This window comes from Cavia porcellus, unplaced genomic scaffold (assembly GCF_034190915.1).
Source record: "Cavia porcellus strain 051 isolate PalLab524CR breed Dunkin Hartley unplaced genomic scaffold, mCavPor4.1 scaffold_15, whole genome shotgun sequence".
NCBI classification, from domain to species: domain Eukaryota; kingdom Metazoa; phylum Chordata; class Mammalia; order Rodentia; family Caviidae; genus Cavia; species Cavia porcellus.
In genome coordinates, this window is record NW_026947498.1 from 69,803,392 (window position 1) to 69,821,374 (window position 17,983).

The following is a 17,983-nucleotide window of genomic DNA, read 5'->3' on the forward strand; positions in this document are numbered from 1 at the left end:
TATCTGAGAATCAATGACATTCGGTGAAAATCTGGACATTACAACAGACAAGCCCCCTACCTGCAGACAGCCAGATACATAAACTCACTAAAATAAAACAACCAACCAGGCCTGGGTGTGGAGCTCAGTGCCAGAGTGCTTGTTTGGCATGTGCGAGACCCTGGATTCAACCACAGCATCTCAAAAAAAAAAAAATCCCCAGCTCCAGAAACAAAGAAGAGATCTCGTGTTCGAAACTTAGACCCCAGGTAACATACTGCAACTGCAGCCTAGCTCGCTCCCTGGGGTGTTGTTCTGGTTCCTCTGCCTCTGTGTGAGACCTCACAGCCCAGGTGCTGGGCTGGCGCTATCTACTGGGAGCCAGTCAGGGACACCGGGTCCCATCCGTGCCACATGATTAAGTGCGCATGGGCAAAGGCATTTGGCCAGAAGAAGACTGGGTACTAGGTTAAGAGACCAAAGATGCCACCCTCAAAAGATGGTGTGGAAATAAAATCCCAGAAATCTGTTCAGCAAGCGTCTTGTTTTTCCTCCACTATTTTTTGAGAAGCTCAGCAAGGGCAGAGGCAGATTTGAAGCATGGTTGAGGGATGTTGAGGGTACTTTTTAGGTACTGGGAGCTTTAAACTCATCAAGAAACACTATAGAACTGGGGATATAGCTCAGTGGCACAGCAACTGTCTGGCAAGGACAAAGTCATGAGTTCAATCCTTCCTACCAAAAAAAAAAAAAAAAAGAAACAAAGAAAGAAGAAAGACTCTAGTGAGCACTAAACTGCATATCCACTGGACATCACTCGGCGAGGGACACAGGCCTGATCCCAGGGCTATCCCGAGAGGCAGTCCTGATGTCACCCTAACACCACCAGAAGATGAACCACCCAAAGCTAAGCAACTGAGCATCACTTTGACCCCTCTTCTGGGTCCCCTTCCCGAAACTCATCATCCACACAAGCACTCAGGAGCTTTCACAGCTGCCCTTGAACCTTTCGGCACAGCCCCCTGGAGGCCTGGAAAAGCCAATTGCCTCTGAGTGCCCATCTTCGCCAGACACCACGAGAGAGGAAAGGATACTGTAAACAAAAGCCACACATTCCAAAATCACACTGAGAAGGGCCTGAGAGCCGCTGTGCCTTCCTCTGCTTCTAAAGACACCAAGAGGTGGAGCCCCACCGGATTCAGATGTGTACATACCACACCTCGCTGGCGGCTGCAGCAGCTCAGGCAGCCTCTCCAAAACTTACCCACCCAGGCCTCCCACTGACAGCACCCTCCATGCACAAATTTGTGTAGCCACCCACAACAGACCACTGGGTCAGGCCTCTAGCGTCACAGAAGACTAAGGGGAAAAAGACAACTAAGGAGTGACTTTGGCCCTGATCACACACACCAGGCTGACTCCTGAGCCTCCAAGTTTGCTCATTTTCACCCACCTCCTCTTCGGAGCTGTGTCAAGATGCAAACATACACGGAAAAGTCCTTTGTCTCCTATAAAATGCTAATTAGATATAGTGATATTTGAGCCATAGGGCTTGGATCTGAGCCACTGTCTAAGTCCAAGTCAAAACCCTGGCTGGGTACATCCCCCAGTCTCATCCTTAGAGTTTAATATAAATGACTGGGATGAATTCTGGGGTAGGTATTTTTTTAAAGCCCACCAAGGGATTCAGAGGTGCACCCAAGACTGAAGATCCTGATCATTGCCCTGCCTCTCCCTAGTCCTCTTCACGAAGAGCTAATGGATCCCACGAGATGACACAGGAACCTCAAAGCAATCTTGGCAAACCTCTCCCTGGTGAGGGCCACGTATCATTCCCTTGAGTCTGTGTCCCCAGCCATTCCACACAGAGGAAGAGCTTACTAAACATGCACTGAGCCAAACTGAACTGGATTTCAGCAGCTGTCTGTGAGAGGTGGCTGGCACAAATTCATCACAGTCAGCTGGCTGTCAACTGAGAGAATCAAGTGCAAGTACCACCTTAGAAGGTGAGGTTCCTGCAGACTCCAGGAAACTACTTGCTGAGTCCTCCACTGACCAAATGATGTCACAGCTGGCCAAAAAGCCAGCAGGTGCTCATGCCAACACAAAACTTCTTTCAGACCTGCATGATAGCAAAAATGCCCCAAGTCAAGGGTCTTATCCTAAGAAAACTTTTTTTTTTTTTTAAATAAGGCAGAAGGTCCATCACTGTCTTATAACAGTAACTTAGAAACCTGATGTCAGGGGGCCAAGAGACCCCTGCTCAGTAATAGAGAACTTGCCTAGAACGTGAGAGTCCTAGGTTGTGTCCTCAGCACTGCAAAGAAAAAAAAAGAAAAAAGAAAAAAAGGAACATGAACACTGGTCAGTGCCAATAAAAAAAGAATAAAGAAAGACATACATTTTTAAAAAATTTTTTTTGTTTTTATTTTTTTATCGGTACCAGGGATCGAACTCATGACCACATGCTTGCAAGGCAGGTGCTTATGCCACTGAGCTAAATCCTCAAGACACACATTTTTAAAAAGTAACAATTTTTTAAATATATGTCATTAAATTTTTTTTTGTTTCACATCATTTTGTAGTCTAACAACCAAAATACTAATGATAAATACGTTATCAAAGAGAAGAAAGGGGACAAGACAAATAGAGTTCCATACCTGACCCCTTTTGGCCCCAGTAAGCACCCCACCCCGCCCACCAGCGTTCAGATCAAGTTGGGGTTAGAATTCTGGTTCCTCCACTGTGTTTGGATTTCTCTAAAAAGGACCCAGACACAAGGACTCCAGGAGGGGTTGTTTATCTGGGAGGTGACCCAGGAAGTGCTAGAAGAAGACTAATGAATTGGGGCAGGTAGGAAAGAAAATCAAGAGGGGGGATTCTAAAAAAAAAAAAAAAAAAAGAGGGGGGATTCCATCAGGCTGTTACCACTGTGACCAACTGGAGCTTAATCCTTCCAGAGCCCTGTGGTGGCAAGTGCAGGACACAAGCACCAGAATTAGGCCCCTACTACCCTGAGGAGCAAGGGAGCTGGGGGACTCATTCACCAGCACCCCCGCAGCCAGTGAAGAGCACTCACGACTTACAACCTGTCCTAACAACAGGCCCCAGGGCTGAGGGCCAAAGAAAGCCCTCAACCGCTCTGAGAGCTCAAAGTCTGGCAGACAGGAGCCCAGGGAACCTGCCCAGAGGCTGCAGGGAGGGCTGATCCACCTGTTACAGCTTGCTACTTGAGCTCGAGGAAGTTACTTATGTTCGCTTATTCCAGATTCTGCAGTGATGTAATCAGGATAAATGTCTTCCTCACTAGGTTGATAACAAGAGTAAACAAGCTCGGCCAGGTAAGAGCTTCACCTAGTGTCAAGTATGCAGGAAAGACTCCACATACACTCACTGTTCACAATTAGTCTCTTTACGGGAGACCTCTTTTGGAGGTGGGAACAGGAAAGGAAGGAAGGCTGATTGGAATGTCCTGGTGCCGCTTCCCCAGTGGCAACCACACAGTCAGTACCCAGAACAGAAGTTCTAGAAAGACATTCTACAGAGCCCAAAGCCCCAAAGGGTGATTTTACAGAAGCCCAACCTGCTCCAAAGTCAGTGTCAACAGAAAATCCCTAAAAGAAACTGAACCTAAGCAGCACGCATATAATCCCACTACTCAGGCAGCCAAGGAACAAGCTAGAGGTCAGCATGGACAACTTAGAAAGACTCTCTCAAAATGAAATAAAAAGGGCTGGGTAGTAACACAGCGTTAGAACATCTGCTAGCACAGGTGAGGCCTGGGCTGGCGGGGCGGGAAATGATGGAGGGGAGTGGGGGAGAAGAGAGAGACAGACAGACAAGAGAAAAAGAGAGAAGCTAGACAAAGAGGCATTTCCCTGGTCCCTCCCAGCCCCGTCACTTTATTTTATAAAGGATTTCTGACCCAGATGGAGAATGAGACTGAAGACAGGCAGCCAGCCAATGCAGCCTGGGCAGTCTCCTTCCTGCTGGAGGAGAGCCAGCCTAGTGAATATCCTCACCTACGGTCCTCTTGTAGGCCCACCCAGAGACGCAGAGCTGGACCTGGAGGGACCCCAGTGAGTAATGAGGTGTGCTGCACCAAACGCCAGTGACCTCTGCCCCAATGAGTTCCTGAAAAACGGTCTGGGGTCAATATGTTTGACAAAGGCTTCTAAAAGTCGCCTTTTGGCAACTTTTTATGCATATTAACATTACAAGTCTTAAAGCCCAAGAATTCCAGAGATTGTCCCTTAGTAACCAGGGAGAATTGATCCCAGGGCATCCTTGGATACCAGAATCAGCAGGTCCCTTGTAAAGATATAAAATAGCACAATATTTGCACATAACTTACATACACCTTCCTGCGTCTTACGCCATCTCTAAATTACGTGCATTATTAGCTCATCCATTGTAAATGCTGTGTATTTGGTTGTTGTACTGCATTGCTTAGGGAATAATGATACAAAAAAAGAAATCTGCACCCATTCGGCACAGACACAATTTTTTTTAGGATTTTTCATGTACAGTAGCTGAATCCATAGATGCAGAACCTGAAGACAGGGAAGGCTGACTGCGTTTCTTTGGTGTATGGCACAGACTGTACTGGGTCAAATAAATCTCTGACCGAGTTAAAGCAGTCCTCGGCAAGTGGGATGCAATGTGCTCCAACCAGGCAAACTGTGCAGCTGCTCAGGGGAGCACACATGGACACCACGGGCACCAGATAACCTTCGGTGATCAGAATGAATGGAGAGAAGGATTTCAAATCTGTGAAGTGGCTCCGCACCAGCAGTGCCAGGCAACAGCTCTTCGTGCCTCAGGCCCACATCTGAAACTGCAGCAGGAGAGTTTTGGACGCCCTGCTCTCAGTCTAGGATTACAACCCACCAAAACAGGCTTCCCAGCAGAGCCTCGGCACTTCCTTCTGTGGAGGTGTTGGTCTAGCACTTCGGCACAGCCCGGAGTCTGCGTGCAGGCAGCCGCTCACCACCACCCCAGTCATTCATCCCTTCATTTACTCAGACCCTCGCTGTGCACCTACTGTGTGCCGAATGCCGATGGAATGGGCACTGGACCCCTCAGGACCACTTCCCGGAGCAGAGTGGGACTACAGTGAACTCTGTGATAAATCCCAGGGAGTCTCTAAGGGAAGTGGGGACCAGGGCCCTCAAAGTGTGAGGGCTGTCAGGAGTCCTCACAGCCACAAGCGGCAGCAGCAAATTCCCCAGAGCAAGAGGATGGGGCTGAGGATGTCACAGTTGCACTCTAACACAGGAGGCTGGCCTGCCTGAGGGAGAATAAAGCCTCCACTGTCTCCTCCTGTTTTGTTTGTCTGTCCCTTTCTTGTGACCACATCCCATTGTTGCCAGAGGCATCCCCACCCCCACTTCCAAGTCCCTCCCAGCTCCTGTCCTCTCCCTTTCCCGAAGTCCTTCTCCCACTTCACAGCCTCTCCTGCCTCCCTCACTCCTCCCTGACTCCTGCCCTGCTCCTCCATGCCGACCTCTCTCCATCCTACCTCTCCATCCTACCTCATCCATGCCTGGCGTCTCCTAGGTAGTTTTCACACCCACCTAGGAGGCAAATGAAGGCGTAAGCCCAGAGTCCAGCCTGGCTCCCCTTTGACACTGTCCCTGCTCCATGATAATGTGCCAGATGGCTTTGCCTCCAACAGGAAGAGGTACTGGATCAGTGAGAAAGGTGAGAGGGAACTCAGGTCCAGGGCTTGGCCTCCCATCCTCATTCACCACCATCTCCCAAACATGGTTGAGATCTATGTCTGTGTACCAGAACCGCCCAGCAACCCAGGGGTTTTGTTCCTTTAAGCAGAGGCTGGGCCCTGTGGTTTGAATATGGTTTGTTCCCCTCTGGAGTTCACTGAGACTAAAGGTTTGCACACCCCTAACCTGCGGCACTGATAGGACCTAGCCAGGTCCTGGGTCACTTCTCATGTGACCCCTCGGCAGCTCTCAGATAGCTCCAAAGTAGTTCTCAGAAAAGGGTTATTGTAAGAAGCTAAAAAGACACAGTTGGCTTCATTCGGCTCTCTCTGCTCCTCGTTCACGATGTGACCACTTCTATGCAGGCTTCTGTCATTGCTGTCCACCATGATGTGATTAACCCTCACTAGAAAGGAGCCAGTGCGTGCACTGTGCCCTTGAACTTCTATAAATCTGAGCCAGATAAATGTTTCCTCTTTATAAGGTCTGCTACCTCAGGTATTTTGTCAGAGTTATGAAAAGCTGACTAATAGCTGGGCATGGTGGTGTATGCATGTAATCCTAACAGGTGGCAGGCTAAGGCAGAGGATCACAAGTTTCATTCTCACTTGACCAACTTAGAAAGACATTCTCAAAATAAAAAATGTAAAAAGGGCTGTGGAGGAAATTCAGTAAGTAAGCCCTGGGTTCAATCTCCAGTTACTCCAAAAAAAAAAATGTTTAAACTGACTAACAGACCGAGAAGAGAGGGTCAAGAGGACAGCAGAGAGGATGAGACTTGAAGACCCAGAACCACAGGACACCAGAGTTAACTATGACCTGAGTCATCATCATGGCCAAGGGCCTCAAGCTCAAGAGTGGATCATCAAGACCATCCAGAGAGCTTTGAAAACCAGATCCACGCTGTTTAAAAGCTGTTTCAGGCTAAGGATACAGCTCCATGGTAGAGCATGTACCTAACAAGCTCAAAGTCCCAGGGCCAATGCCCTTGCACACACAAACAGTGATTCCTGAACCTCACCAAGAAGCTGCACTGTCCTCCTGGGGACCGAGAGTCTGCATTTTTCAGATATTTCCGAGGTGATTACAGTGATACAAGGTTAGGAATCAATAATGTAATCACTCATCCAAACTTCCACTGAGGCACCAGAACTGGCCACAGGCCAGCCAGCCCAAGAGACTTTTGGCTTGGTGGCCACAAATCCAGTAACTAAGAAGGTATCTCCCACCTGAAGCAAAAATGCACTTATTGTCTTCACTCACTGGCCCCAAATCTACCCTTTGGGGTGACTAAAAATAACTTCAGCCCTCCGCTAATGTCTGACAACCTGGACTCCAGCTCTAATCCCTTGTCCCCTTTGTTAAGTTTTCTCATCTGCTACTATCTGCTCTTCTCCCAGCTGAATATATTCTCTCAGATGTTCTGTGAAAAGTCTAGGTTTTTAGCCTCTTACCAAACTGTACCTTCCTCTGAATTCTAGAATCACACAGCTGATCTCAGGTGAGGGCCCCTCCTTCCAATATGGTAGATACACTTATAAGCTGAACTAAGGTGACTTTTCCAAGAGGCGCCCCAAATTTCAGGCTCACCTTAAGCTCACTGTCTATTAATTGGAAAACTCCAGATTTTTCCCACAATGCTACGGAAAGATCTCCCCCATCTTACATGTGGACATTGAGAAGGAAAAAAAGTAGGTTTTCCACCGTGTCCCCATGAAGCGTTGTGTCTGGGAGAGAAAGCGAATGCTGGTCTGCTCTCCACAAGTCAGCCGCCCCCATCCGATCAGCATGGAGGAGAGAAGGTGCTGGAACATGGCTTATGTAACTGAACCCAAAGGATTTATGGGAACAGGGATGTCGGAGCCCCTGGAGCAAAACTTTCCATTCCTAACACAGGCTACACCCCTGGGAAGTAAATGACTACAAGTTGGAACTGCCACAAAATGAATAAAGTTAGCCAAGGGACCCACCAAGCAGGCAACCCTGGATCAGAAGCCACCCAGCCAGAGATTGGCACAACCAAGACAGGCTCTCTGGAGTGTCCTCCTCCTTCTTCTGGCTGGCACAGAATGACAGTCCCTTTCACACCTCCCAGGAGAGGAGATGATCTGGCCCAAGATAGAGCCACAGCCATGCTCTATTGCCAGCTCTACCCTCTGACACAGGGACTCAAACTTCTGTCCAAGATTCTTACACTGACCTTTAAAGCTTCTGTGAGGCTGGGCAAGTTTCCATGATGGGCTTTAACATATCATCTGTGTATCCTCCACAGACAAACATGAGCACGCTGTTCTGCATTCCACAGCACACAGACCTTATACTCTCACTCACAGATCAAAACTTAGATTGAATTATTAACAGTGAACACTGCCACAAATACATCAGCTATGCAGTCTGCTCCTAGGCTGAGTCTCCACCATTCTTGAAGTCCTCCCCACACAGATCAAGGCACCTGGCTAACCCCCCATCCTGAAGCCCTGCTAGAACTCTTGCTGGAAGTCACTTCTGCTTCCCCCGTGCAGCTCCTCTTAGCACCTTAAGAAAGAGGCAATATAATCCAGACAATCGGCACATATTGCCAGGCACTGGTGCATGCCTATAATCCCAGCACTCAGGAGGCTGAGGCAAAAGGATTGCCATGAGTTCGAGGGCAGCCTAGGCTACATAGTGAGGTCAAAGCCAGTCTGAACTTTACAGCAAGATCCTGTTTCAAAAAAATTAATACATATAACTGGTAAGAATAATCAGCCTGGAGCAGGAAGAGCATACCCTCCTCCCAGCTCCAAATTCAAAGCCAACCCCACACCAGACTGCTGCTGTTGCTAGAGGAGACTTGGGGCCAAGTTTCTCCTGTCTAGAAATGCAGATAACGGGAAGTAATTGGAGTCCTCCTCTATGCCACTCAGCAGTACACAGTGGACAGCCTTGGTGATCCACAGACAGGCCTCGAGGCCCTTTTCCAGCACGAGAGGTGGCTCTTCAGTATAGTCCTCCAGGGCTATTAAGCCGATGGGCAGCAGGAAAGGTTTTTGAAAGGAAAGAGTGGGCTCTGTGGGGGTCAGGGGAACTGACTGCTCCAGTCCAGCCCCAGCCTCACTATGGAAAGGGGGGCAAGTTCACCTAGAGTGCTGCCCTCAGGAGGCAGAGGGCAAGATCAGAAGAGCCACCAAATCTAAAAGGGCAGTGGCCCTAGGAAACCAGGTACCAGCCAAGAACAAAGAGGACAGAGCTGTGAGGATCTCAAAGTTAAACAAAGGCTTCTTTCTGTAGCCAGTTCCTTTACCTGGGCCAGACAGATAGACAGACAAGCACAGGTGCCCCGTGCGCGTGCACACGTGCGTGCGTGTGCACACACACACAAACACACGCATGCATGTGCCCCTCGGCAGCCATAGTGGTCAATTCTTGGTCCACATCCCCACCCCATGCATCCCTTGTCTCTCATCACAGACACTCACACATGCTCACAGTCGCAGAACATCACCCACACAGTGCCTGTGCCATTCTGATTGCTGGAACAACACAACCGCTGACAGTCGTGGGTTCAAATAGGCACAATGGAAGAGATGCAGGAAGTCACTGAGCTTCTCCCCAAGGGGGAGGGGGCAGAAGGAGTGGAACAGAGATGGGACACACCGCTATCTCCCAGGGGTGGGGGGAGCTGGAATTCACATCAAGCAGGTTCAGTGTGGCTACATAATAATAATCCCGCACATTTGAAGAGGACTCCACTTTTCAAAGCACTCTTCCATCCATTTTCACCGCTTGGAGTAACACTGTGGGGTGTAACTAGTCTCCTTGAGCTCAAATGACCGCCCCACCCCATAGGAATAAAGACACTGTCTCTGAGATAATCTTTGACACCTTCACACTGGAGCGTGGTTGTGGGAGCATGGTTGTTTGTGAGTGAGCGCACAGAGGCTTTATGTAGCAGAGTGGGATACAGTCAAACAAAAATGAGATTGCCATGGCAACAGGCTCCGGCATCATTGCAGCCTATTAACACAAGTGAGGAATGTGTTTGGCAGATGCTCCGGTGTTATTTATGGTATGGGTGTAGCAGAGGGACTTCTGACAGGCAAAAGAGGAGGAAAAAGCAACCCCATGACGCTCCTACTGTACCCCAGTGAGCACATGAGGAGACAACAGCAAGACAAGAGCGCGGAAGGCAGAGAGGCCACGAACGGGGAGCAAGAGAGGAGAAGGAGGGACACGCTGGAAGGCTGGGACAGGAGAGGTGGGCAGACAGCGACAGGGGCCTGGGGGAGGAGGCACCGAAAGGAAAGGTCAGCGGAAAGGCACGGGCAAGGAGAGGGAAAGGGCAGAAGAGGAGGGCGACGAATCCAGGGAACGACCAGAGCTGGAGGTACAGACAGGGAAGGAAGAAGCTCCCTTCCACAGAGGCTGCTGCACTTGGCCCCTACTCGCCTGATGAGTGACAAGCAACCAGTTAAGACAGCACGTGTTCTTTGCCAAGGACAGAGCCCAAGCATGAAAGAGGCTAGGGAAAAACAAGATGCACAGGTCAATAATGATATGTGGAGGACCTGGGCTCTGGGTGGGTGCACAAGGCTGGCCTTGTGAGAAGTGAAGAAACGCCCAGACCGTTTACTCAGGGCCTCCCACGTGCCACGGGTAAGTCTCAAAGCCTCAATACTAGAAATCGCTCTCTGCTATCCTTTCCCTGGGCAGGTGTCTTCATGTGAAAAACAAAACAAAACAACAAAAAGCATCCTCCCTCAATCACACCAAATACCAGCTACTCTGGCCTAACCCAAGGCAGAATTTAAGGCTGGGCTGTATCATTGAGATTCCTGGACCACCCAGCACACTTTGCTCAAGCAGGACAAATTTTGTATCACTCATACACAGAGAAGCAAATCAAGTCCAAACAAAAAAAGAGATACAGTTTTTGCTGAAGCCACATAGAAAGAATGTTTACATTCTTTCATCTTAGACCATTCCTAACCACCTCTGCTGAGCTCAGAGCAGACCGTGAAAAGTTGAGTGTAAATCCACCCAAAATCCCACAGCCAAAGAAAAGTCTAGAGATCACAATGGGTAAAAGAAGCATGGAGTGGAGAGGAGATGGAGAGGGCTTTGCCTAGAGAGCCTGAGGGGAAGTCAGACAGACACTACTGCAATGACATTTTCACGCTAAAATGGAATTGCAGCACCCAAACTCCGAACCCCTTTTCTGGAATCTGATGCTAATCTCCTGAAATCGGAGGTCCAAGATTGCTGATGGCTATAATCAGACCCTGTGTGCCAAGCTGGTTTAGAAAAACAGCCTGAACTACCTTGGAAATCTCTGCTCTTCCACACTGATGGCATCTGCTTCCCTCTGCAGAAAACCTGCACCCAGGCAAGGCAGGCACACTCGCTAGAGACACCAGCAAGCTGAGCACTTAAGCTTTCAGGCAGAAAGAGTTAGAGCCTCCAGAAACGCTACTAAGAGTAGTCACTTTTTCAAACCACTACCCCTCAAAAGATTCTCCTAAATTCAAAGCTAATATCTAACAGTCCTTAAAAATTATTTTCTTTTTATCCTAATTCAGAAAAACTTTAACTTAACATCACAGTTCCACCTACTCCACTTACTGGGCCCTAACCAACCTGGCAAGTACTCATTAAATCACTACGAAGCGTTCTGCAGTATGCTAGGCAAGGGAGAGAGAGGAGAGAGAACACCAGTACCCGAGGTTTCCTGAAGCCAGTGTGGTTCTACTCACTGCCTAGGAAGCAAAACCAAGGGACACTGGAGGGTAAGTGCCCCAGGCTGTCTCAGGTAATCATGCAGAAGAGAAGAGAAAGAGCCCTGTGTGGCCGGAAAGAAGGTTCTTTGCAGGATTGTGGTTTGGTAGGAATGTAAGAGTGGACGGGGCATAATCAGTCCTCTTTCCCAGAGAGGTTCCATGAATGCTGAAGGTTCAGCAAGGACCCAGCACTCTGAAGTCCACACCAGTGCTATTCTCTATAAAGGAGTATGCCTCCAGGAAACCGACGGTCACAGAGGTTCCCCAACAAGACCAAAGTCTGGGGAAGGCAGCAGAAGAGGGCAGAAGGAAGGTAGGGACACTGGAATGCTACATGTCAGCATTGAGAGAGTGCTGGAGTGTACAGTGGGGTCTTCCTCCGTCAAGATGCTCGCTCAAAGCAAACTTGGCCTCTCTCCGTGGAGCAGCATGAAAACCAGCAAGCTCAGTCAGCATGGGCCATGTGTTGGGACAGACAACAGGATGCTAACGGAGCAAGTGTGGATGTCACAAAGGCCGCCTCACCCAAAAGTCGGGATGGTAAGCATTCCACCGTCCAGAGGCATGCAATCATCACTAACTAGGCAGAAGTTTCATCTTCTTCCTGACTCACAGTTCCAGGTTTGCCCAGCAAGTCCTAGTGGTGATAAAAAGCCCCTACCACCAGCCATGACCAGGAGCACCCACTAAAAAGGATCACGATACCCCAGCACCAAGCTTCCTGCCCAGGCCAGGCATGGGTCCACCACCACACAGCTCTGCCACTTCCTCCCACCTTTCCTGACTGCAGCTTGTTGGCTCAGGGCATTTTAGTATGCAAAACAAATTTGTTACTCCTTCTTCCGGGTCATAGCTGTAACCAAAACAAACCAGCAGGAGACAGGTACTATTTTATCTCCTTAAGACTAGGCCAGGGGGCTGGGGATTTAGCTCAGCGGCATAAGAGCCTGCCTTGCAAGCAGGCAGTCCTGAGTACGATTCCTGGTACCGCTAAAAAGGAAAATGACAAAAAAAAAAAAAAAAAAAAAAACCACTAGGCTAGCGGTGCCCATGGTCTCTCTATCCCAGTCCTTTACCCAAGTCACTATGAACAAATCAGTCCTGACACTCAGGACTGGGTGGCCAGTTTGGTTTGAGGCCTTCCTACTTAGGGGCAGAAGCTGTGGGAAAGATGGGAACTTCTACATGTAATTTTCTCCAACATTTCTTTCTCACCAGGATCTCCAGTGATGGCTACAGTTTAGAACGTGTTGTCTACCAGGCCTGCGACATTACAAATAATACGACAAACACAAACATACTCCTGTAAATAGCAGCTCTGGGGCAAGAGAAATCAAGAAGCCAGCCTGTGTGAGGGTGAGATGCCTTTCTCTGATATCAGGCGAGACCCACCTGCCCCACAACCCAGTTCCCGTGGCCAAGAGGGCCCCTACCTGTTTGAGCAGGAACTGGTCCTGGGCATTGGTGCGCAGGGCGATAGCCAGGTGGAGCGCAGACAGGAGCACCCCGCTAAGCACCGCAGCCCGCATGCGGACGGGCAGCAGCGTGTATATGGTGTAGATGAAAAACACGGTCCACCAGATGCCCTCCGAGGCGCTACGCGGCTGCGGCATCAGCAGACCCACGACCTGGACGACCAGCACCACAGCGATGAGCGCGTAGCAGGCCAGGCCCATGTGGTCCTGGTGGAAGGCAGCGCGGTTGCAGAGCACGGCCATGACAAGGATCACACCCACGGCGGCGGCCAGCACGCCCAGGTAAGGCAGCTGGAGCGGGGGCCGCGCCGCGTGGAAGGCCAGCATAACGAGGCACACGAGCACTAGCACGGCCATCAGCATGGTGAGACTGCTCTGGTTCAGGCGGAAGAAGTAGCGCTGGTACAACCGCTCCAGCTTGTCCGATGGGAACTTCTTGGAGCGGAATATCTGCAGCAAAGCCAGGCAGCAGGCGCCCAGCGACAGCACCGCGCCAGGCCCGGAGCTCGAGCCTGCCGAGCTACCGCCATCCCCGGACCCCTCGCCGTCCTCGACGGCGCCGGCCTCCAACTCGTCGGCCGCGCGGCCCTTGCCCCGTCGCTCCTCCAGGCCCAGCTCCACCGAGCGGGGGCGCACCTCCGTCCCGCCCGCCGCGGCCGCCGCGCCGCCGCCGCCGCCCGCAGGGGGCGCCCGGGTGCTGCCCCCGCCGGCCGCGCCCCGCCGCTGCCTCCGGCTGCCGCGACCGCAGTCCTCGCCGCCGCGCTCCTGCCAGGCGGACTTGGAGCGGAAGCTGAAGTCGAAGCCCCCGGCCAAGGGGTCGTCGCCTCTAAGCGGGGCGTCGTCGTCGTCGTCCCCGCGCCAGCGGCCAGCGAGGCGCTGCTGCCGCTGCGGGGTGGCCGCCCCTCCGGGTTTCTTGGTGGACCCGCGGACAGAGCCCCCGGGGGCGTGGGGGTAGCCGTTGGCTCGGGAATCCGCCTCGCCCCATGCGGAGCGGTGCTCGGGACCCCCCCGGGGGGCCGGTGCCGCGGCGGTCTGCGCCGCGTAGCCCGGGGGACTCACGCTCTTGGAGCCGGACATGCCCCCTTCGGCCTCGTCTTCTTCCTCCTCCCCCAGGAGCCGATCAGGGGGTCTCCAAGGAGAGGGCGGCCGGCCGAGCAGGGGGACCAGGCTGGGGTCACACGTCGGGGGCGGCCCGGGACCTTGTGCGGCAGCTGGGCATCTTGGCACCCCCGTCCTGAGCGGTGGGAGAGGACAGCGGGACGACGGCGGGGCGGCGAGCGCACTCCCGAGGTGCGCGGCGGCTGAGAGTCCGAGTTAAGAGTCGCAGGTCCGAGATGGAGTTGGCTCCTCGCTGGGGCAGCGAGGACAGCTCCGGCTGCTGCGCCGCGCACGGAGGGACGTCGGGACTCCTGGCTCGCGTCGAGCTCGACAGGGGCCGGAGTTGAGGACTAGGCGGGACGGAGAGGTGTCCTTGCGGGCGGCGCCTCCCCGGAGCTGGCAGAGCCCAGGCGCGGCGCTCGCAGATGCCGCCTAGGCGAGGCTCCGCGGCTGTCCTCCGGGCGAGGTGGCGGCTCGGCGGGGGTCCTGGCGCGGAGGAGCTTCGCGTGCCCTCTTCTCGCGGAGCACTGGGAAGGACTGGGAGGTGCGGGCGCCTGCCAGCATTATTTTCTTACGAGGGGTGGGGAGGTGCAAGGGGGGGTGGAGAGGACGGGGGAGGGGGCGGCAGGCGGAGCGATAGCGCCCCAGCCCTGGGGGGGAGGGTCCTGGAGTCCGGGGGGGCTGTCGCCCGCATCCCCCACCTCCCGCCGCGAGAGTGAGAGCGGGGCCCCCGCGGAAGCCTAGCCCGGCTTTCGGCGCGTCCGTCCGCGCAGGGGGCGGGGGCGAGCACCGGCTCCCGCGGTGCGGCCCTTCTCCTGTCGCCTCCCCCTCGTCCCCGAGCTGAGCGGGACTGGCCTGCACCCGCTGCTCCCGGCGCTGTCGCGCTGGCTCCGCGAACCCCGAGCTCCTCGCCGCCGGCTGCAGGCCCACCGCGACCGAGCGGAGGGCGGGATCCGGTGCAGCGCCGCCGCACGCAGGCGGGCTCCTCTGGCGGAGCACGGCGTCCAGCGATGCAGCGCCGGCGATCAGAAGCAGCCCGCCGACATCTGCCCGCCGAGAAGCCGCGGCGCCCCGAGGGCGCTCCGGGGGGGCCCGCGGGAGCCCGGCTCCGGGCGCGCCATGCACGCCTCGGGCCCTGCGCGCTCCGGCCGCTCGCGCCGCTCCTCCCTGCTCGCCCGCTCGCCGCCGCCGCCGGAGCGCCCTCCGCATCCCCCCTCCCGCCGCCTCCCCGCCCCCCGCGCCGCTCGGGCTCCGCTCACAGCGCCGCGCGGCCGCCTCCGCCCTCGGCCCGGCCGCGGCCCCAGCCTCGGCGCCGCGCGGGCATTGTCGGCCGGCCCGGGGGCGCGGGGACCCCCGCTTCCTTCGCTCACCTAATACGCTCGCCGCGCCGCGCCCCCTCCCGGAGCCGGTCCAGCCCACGGCCCCTCCCCGGACCCGACCGGCGGGCGGTCTCTCCCCAGCCACCACCCCCCCCCGTTGGGGTTGCTGAACCCCCGGCCCCAGCTCCCCTCTTTTGTATCACCTTTTCTTCCCCCTCCCCCATTCAACCCAACTTCAGCCCTGGCCGGAGCCCCCCCCCCCCCGGCCCGGCCCCATTGGCCGCTTCGCGAGCTGTCAGGCTCCAGTCGGCTCTCCTATTGGGCGGCTCTCTGGCCGGCTACCGAGCCAAAAGAGGGCGCGCCGCGCGGGGGTGAGGGGCGCCGGGGCAGCGCCGGCCGCAGGGGGCCGGAGGCAGAGGCCTGGAGAGGCCCGAGGGCCCCCAGAGCCGGGCCGGAGATGGGCTGGGGAGATGCTGAGACCGAGGACCACTGAAGCGCTGGAAGACAGCGACGGGAAAGATGGAGATCAGTGGGTGAGGCCGTGCAGCCGGGGCGGGGCGCACAGGACCGCTCTGGTGGCTAGCTCCTAAGAAGCCCTGCGGACCGCGCTGGGAACACCTGGCGCTTATATGGAGCCTTTTGTCTGTTGTTACGTTTGTTTGTTTGTTTGTTTGTTTGTTTGTTTGAGAGAAAGTCTCGCTATGCGGTTCAGGCTGGCCTTGAGCTCACTTTGTAGCTCAGGCTGGTCTCGAACTTGCAATGATCCGCCTGCGTCACTCTTCCATACGCTCGGATTACAAGAGTGCGCCACCACGCTCGGCTATTCTTAACTTTTTAAAATATGGTTTGTTTTCCCCTCAGTAACCCTGAGTGTGTTTATAGATGCGGCAGCAAGGGCATAACCAGCTTGCTGTAGATCACACAGGTCTCCTAACTTGCAGCCCAAAGATCGTTCTTCAACTCCAGGCTGCCTCCCCAATCCTACCAGCTGTTGCTAGGAAGGACGCGTCCCAGAGCAATAAGAGGGTGTGGGGAGCCCCCAGAATTCCTGCCCAGGGCTGGCGACAAAGGCAGAATGAAAGACTTCATTGCTATACAGAGAACCTCTTTTGCTCTAAGCTGCCCTGCTGGGGTTCTGGAGAGGTGGGACTCCAACCTTCACGTTCCCTTGTCCATCCTCCAGCTCTCCTCAGAGCTTTGAGGAGGATCCCAGAGGCCTAAGAGAGCTGTCTCCTCCCCTGTCCCCCACTGCTGGTCATCTCTGAAGACTAGAAGATTAATGTTGCTGGAGTCTGATTGGGATAACACCAAATCAGCTGGGTAAACTAACCCTTGAGGAATTGTCCAGCCTTTGAGTAACCCATGATTAGCTCAGTGATAAAAAAAAAACAACATGAACTCAGTCAACAAAAACTCTAGATCACCCCCAATGTACAAAGCACTAGGCTAGGTGCTACCACCCTGGGACAAGGAGCTCACTGTCTGGAAGGGAACAGGGCTGGTCCTGATTACCAGGTTCAGCCAAGTTCTGTGTAGTTACAAATCCAAGACTATGTCATGTTGAGAGAGAAGCAGTCCTGTCCCTACTGTGAGAGCCGAGAAAGGGTCCAGCAGGGAAGGGTGAATGAGAAGAGAAGATAGACTCGTGTTTATTAAGCTACTGTGTACTGTATGTAAATATTTTGTTGTCAGTGTCAAAGGAAGACATTACAATAAAGTTAATCTACAGATCTTAATTGGCTTTTTAAAAATGGGCTTTTATTTGTGTCAAGAATCAGACAACACCTCATTCCATAAAATAGATTGTTCGGATGAGCTGAGGAGCCAGTTGGACATGACAGAAAAAGGCCCTAAGAAGCAGAAACAAATCAAAGAATGCACAGGTTGTTTCAAAGTTACTTTCCCTGTAAAGGTTAAATCCCACCCATTTGCCGTGCGATGCACCTGATTCTTTAGAGGTCAGGATCTTTAGCATGAGTCATTCCGTTTCAGTCTAGTCTATGGGACCTAATACAGGCTCAGTCCAAACCAAAGGCCTTTTACAGATTTTATTTAACATCAGATAATCATTTTGAAGAAATGATTATCTCCTTTATACCCTTGCCAGTATAAAGATGAGAAAATAAGACTTAGAGAGTGAAAAAGTTTATCCAAAGCCACCATCAGCAGTCCACTATTATGCAGCCCCTTAGGACAGGTCACATCACCAGAGGTATCAAGGTCATAGGTCAGGGGCCCATCCTTGATCCTCTTCTCCTTCCTTGAAGTCTCCTTATGTCATTCCTTTCATTTTACTCATTTTTATTAAAAAATCATCTTACAATAAAAGCCATATATTGATTGATATAGGGAAAAATAATTCTACCACCCAGAAAGAATCAGCATTAAGGCATTAATTTTTTCTTACACAATAACTAACACTTTTACTTTACAAATAGTTTCAGAGTCTACCTTTTCCTACCTTGCAAAATATCATAGATTCTTTTCATGTCAGTAAGCCTTCATCAGTAACACCCATTTTGTGGTCAGAATCAAATTCTCTTTCATGGGTATCACATAATTTGTTTAACCAGTCTTCTACTGCTACACATTTTTTTACTGTTGTAGCAATTTATAAAGCATTTCCACACTTT

General features: G+C 52.7%; 1 protein-coding gene across 1 annotated transcript in view; it reads right to left on the minus strand.

The window, feature by feature from the left end:
- The window catches only part of Adcy5 (adenylate cyclase 5), a 136,148-nt gene extending 121,582 nt beyond the window's left edge, over positions 1 to 14,566 (minus strand). Inside the window, exon 1 of the mRNA XM_023562600.2 lies at positions 12,892 to 14,566. Within this exon, the coding sequence (XP_023418368.2) occupies positions 12,892 to 14,010 (1,119 nt within the window). The 5' untranslated portion in view covers positions 14,011 to 14,566. The remainder of the gene's footprint in view (positions 1 to 12,891) is intronic.
- Between the last annotated feature and the right edge of the window lie 3,417 nt (positions 14,567 to 17,983).